We start from the raw sequence: 2,519 nt of genomic DNA on the forward strand, positions 1-2,519 counted from the left end.
AAAAAATAGAACAGGGGGAGGAATTAGGGTTAACCTGAACGAGGCAGCGATGAAGACTAGGATCGAATTGGATGGCGATTCAGAAAATGGGGCTCTATTTCTGTCTACGACCCTTCTACAACAACACTTCCGAATTCTCTATTTTGCCCTTGTAGAACAATGGGCTCAAGTTAGCATCCGGGCAAGTAAAACAGAACAAACCAGATTTTTTAATGGGCCGTTGGCCTAGTTAGGTTTGCTCATGGGCCGGATGTCCAACATATGATCTTTTTAATAAAGAATTAGTAATAGATTTGTGAAATTTCTTTTTCCATTCATGCTAAGTGTAAGTGACAACTTTTCAAAGGTCAGGTTGAGGCTAAAAGAGGGAATATCTCATTAATCTTAAATTCACAAGATTCTACACTCCTACTCTCTAAAAATCCCTTTCTTTGTCCTAATTAAAATGCTATACATTAAATCTGAAACCAACTTAATTGACAGTGAAAGTTTTCAACACAAGCTAAGAATAGAAAATATATTTAAATATTTCTTGGTTCAAGAGTTTCATCTAGGTACTCTATAAAAGAAAATACAACAAGCATAGTTTGACTCTTTACTAACAAAACCACTATTTTCTCTACCATGCCACAGAGTTGAGTTCAAATCCCTTTTTTTTTTCTTTCCTTTTGTGCAAGAAATCTACCATATTTAATTGCTTCAAAGTTACCAGTCTGAAGAAGATGCACCTTGTGAATATATATAGATGGTAGTTATTGTTGGTGGGCGATTTTGGCAGAAAAAAAAAGGGAAAGAAAGAACAGAAAAGTTGGGTGATTCAATATGGACTGATTCCATTAATTAGTATCACCTACAAATTCAACGAAAATATTGAACTTGAGGAACCTTCCACCCAACCCAACCCAACCCAACCACCAGGGGTAGTAGAGAAACTCTACTGTCTTTTCCTTTGCACTTTATATAAACAAAATAAAGAATAAAATAATTCAAAGTCGAACGAAGCAAACATTTGAGCAAAGTCCCAACAGCCTTCCCCTTGGACTTTACTTAAACCCATTTTTTTTTCAGTCACTTCTTCCCAAAACAAAAAAGAATCATGGCGCTTTCGCTTTGCTCTCTGAGATTCCTTATTTTCATCTTCCTCGTATCGGCAATTCCCGTGGCTTACATCATCTCCGTAGAACGTGCCAAGCCTCCCACCCACGTTTTCCACTACCACAGCGCCGGATTTTTCCGGGAGTGCGCCAAGTGGGACGACCAGGGCAGTCGGTTCCTCGTTTCTTTCTTGGAAGGTGGCGTCGGTGCGATCCACGTCCCGGAAGATGATTCACCTGACCTCGTACTGAACGAGGTCACAGTGGTCAAAGACTTCGACTTGACTGGAAATGCTTCCCTCGGCATCACCGTTGACCGCCCCAGAAACCGGCTGCTTGTGGTTGTAGCCGACTTGCTCGGGAATCGGTACAGCGCACTTGTGGCTTATGATTTGTCCACGTGGAAGCGGCTCTTTCTTGCCCAGCTCAGTGGCCCTAGTAAGTACAACCATTTATCTTTTGCAAATTATAAATTAGTATAAAGTTATTATACTACAACAATATTTAATTTTATAGGTTGTGTTAATTAGCATTTGAAAGTGTTTATAAGATTAATTAAAATAATTTTTAATAAATTTCGAATAAGAATTGTAAAAAGTGTCTTTCAATCCTTAACAAAACCCTAATTTAATATGTAAAACAAAGGACAATAAATTCTACTTGGGTTCGTCTCATCCTGTTTAAAATCCTGTTAGGTTGCTAGTAGCATGCTCACATGGTCTTTAATATAAACCGTCCGATTGTTTTTGTTTGTTGGTGATTGGGTAGGGCAGGCAGATGATGTAGGTGGTCCAAAGTTGTTTCTTAACAGAAGCGTATCATTTATTGAATTTGTCGAATTTGTAGTCAAAGTTTCTGCCGGAATCTGAACTTGTCTCAAGCTTTTGATATTTTGCTTTTGTCTGAGCTATCTTATGGTAGTTTTACATTTTACCATAAGTATTTTACAGTAGAATTGGATTAACCTCTTTATTTTATGATGATAGTTTAGTGCATCTTAGGAGGAATTTTGCATGATATCGAGGATTATAAAGCATTACTACTAGTAAGTGAATTTTGGATAAACTTCTGAGGCTATGGAGGCTTGTGAAGGCTGTTTTCTTGCTAGATCAGGAGGCTTGGTTAGGGGCTACTGGGCTGTTGAGATGATTATGTTATGACTTATTTGCAACATCGTAAGGGTCATGGTCAAGAAAGGGCTGTGCAAGTCTTGACTTTCAATGCTCAAAATATTTTTAAAATTATCGTGGCGTTTGATTCTGGGCTAAACGAAGCATAGTCAAAATTCAAAGCCCGTGTGAAGCATGTGACTCGGGCCACTTGGACTCTGAGACTTTCTCTCATTTGCTCAACTTAGAGACTTTCTGCATCTTTAATTTTAGTTTAAGAGTTAGCTTGACCAGACAATCCATCAGGCTGTGTGCC

At 38.4% G+C, this 2,519-nt stretch overlaps 1 protein-coding gene across 1 annotated transcript; it reads left to right on the forward strand.

Moving 5' to 3' along the window:
- The first annotated feature begins 1,096 nt into the window (after positions 1-1,096).
- On the forward strand, positions 1,097-1,963 carry LOC110414016 (uncharacterized). Its single transcript, XM_021425074.2, has 2 exons — positions 1,097-1,532; positions 1,863-1,963. Exons 1-2 carry the CDS (start codon positions 1,097-1,099, stop codon positions 1,961-1,963), a joined length of 537 nt encoding a protein of 178 aa, XP_021280749.2.
- The last annotated feature ends 556 nt before the right edge of the window (positions 1,964-2,519 follow it).

This window comes from Theobroma umbraticum, unplaced genomic scaffold (assembly GCF_002168275.2).
Source record: "Theobroma umbraticum cultivar Fairchild unplaced genomic scaffold, ASM216827v3 scaffold_4.1, whole genome shotgun sequence".
In the NCBI taxonomy this organism is placed as follows: Eukaryota; Viridiplantae; Streptophyta; class Magnoliopsida; order Malvales; family Malvaceae; genus Theobroma; species Theobroma umbraticum.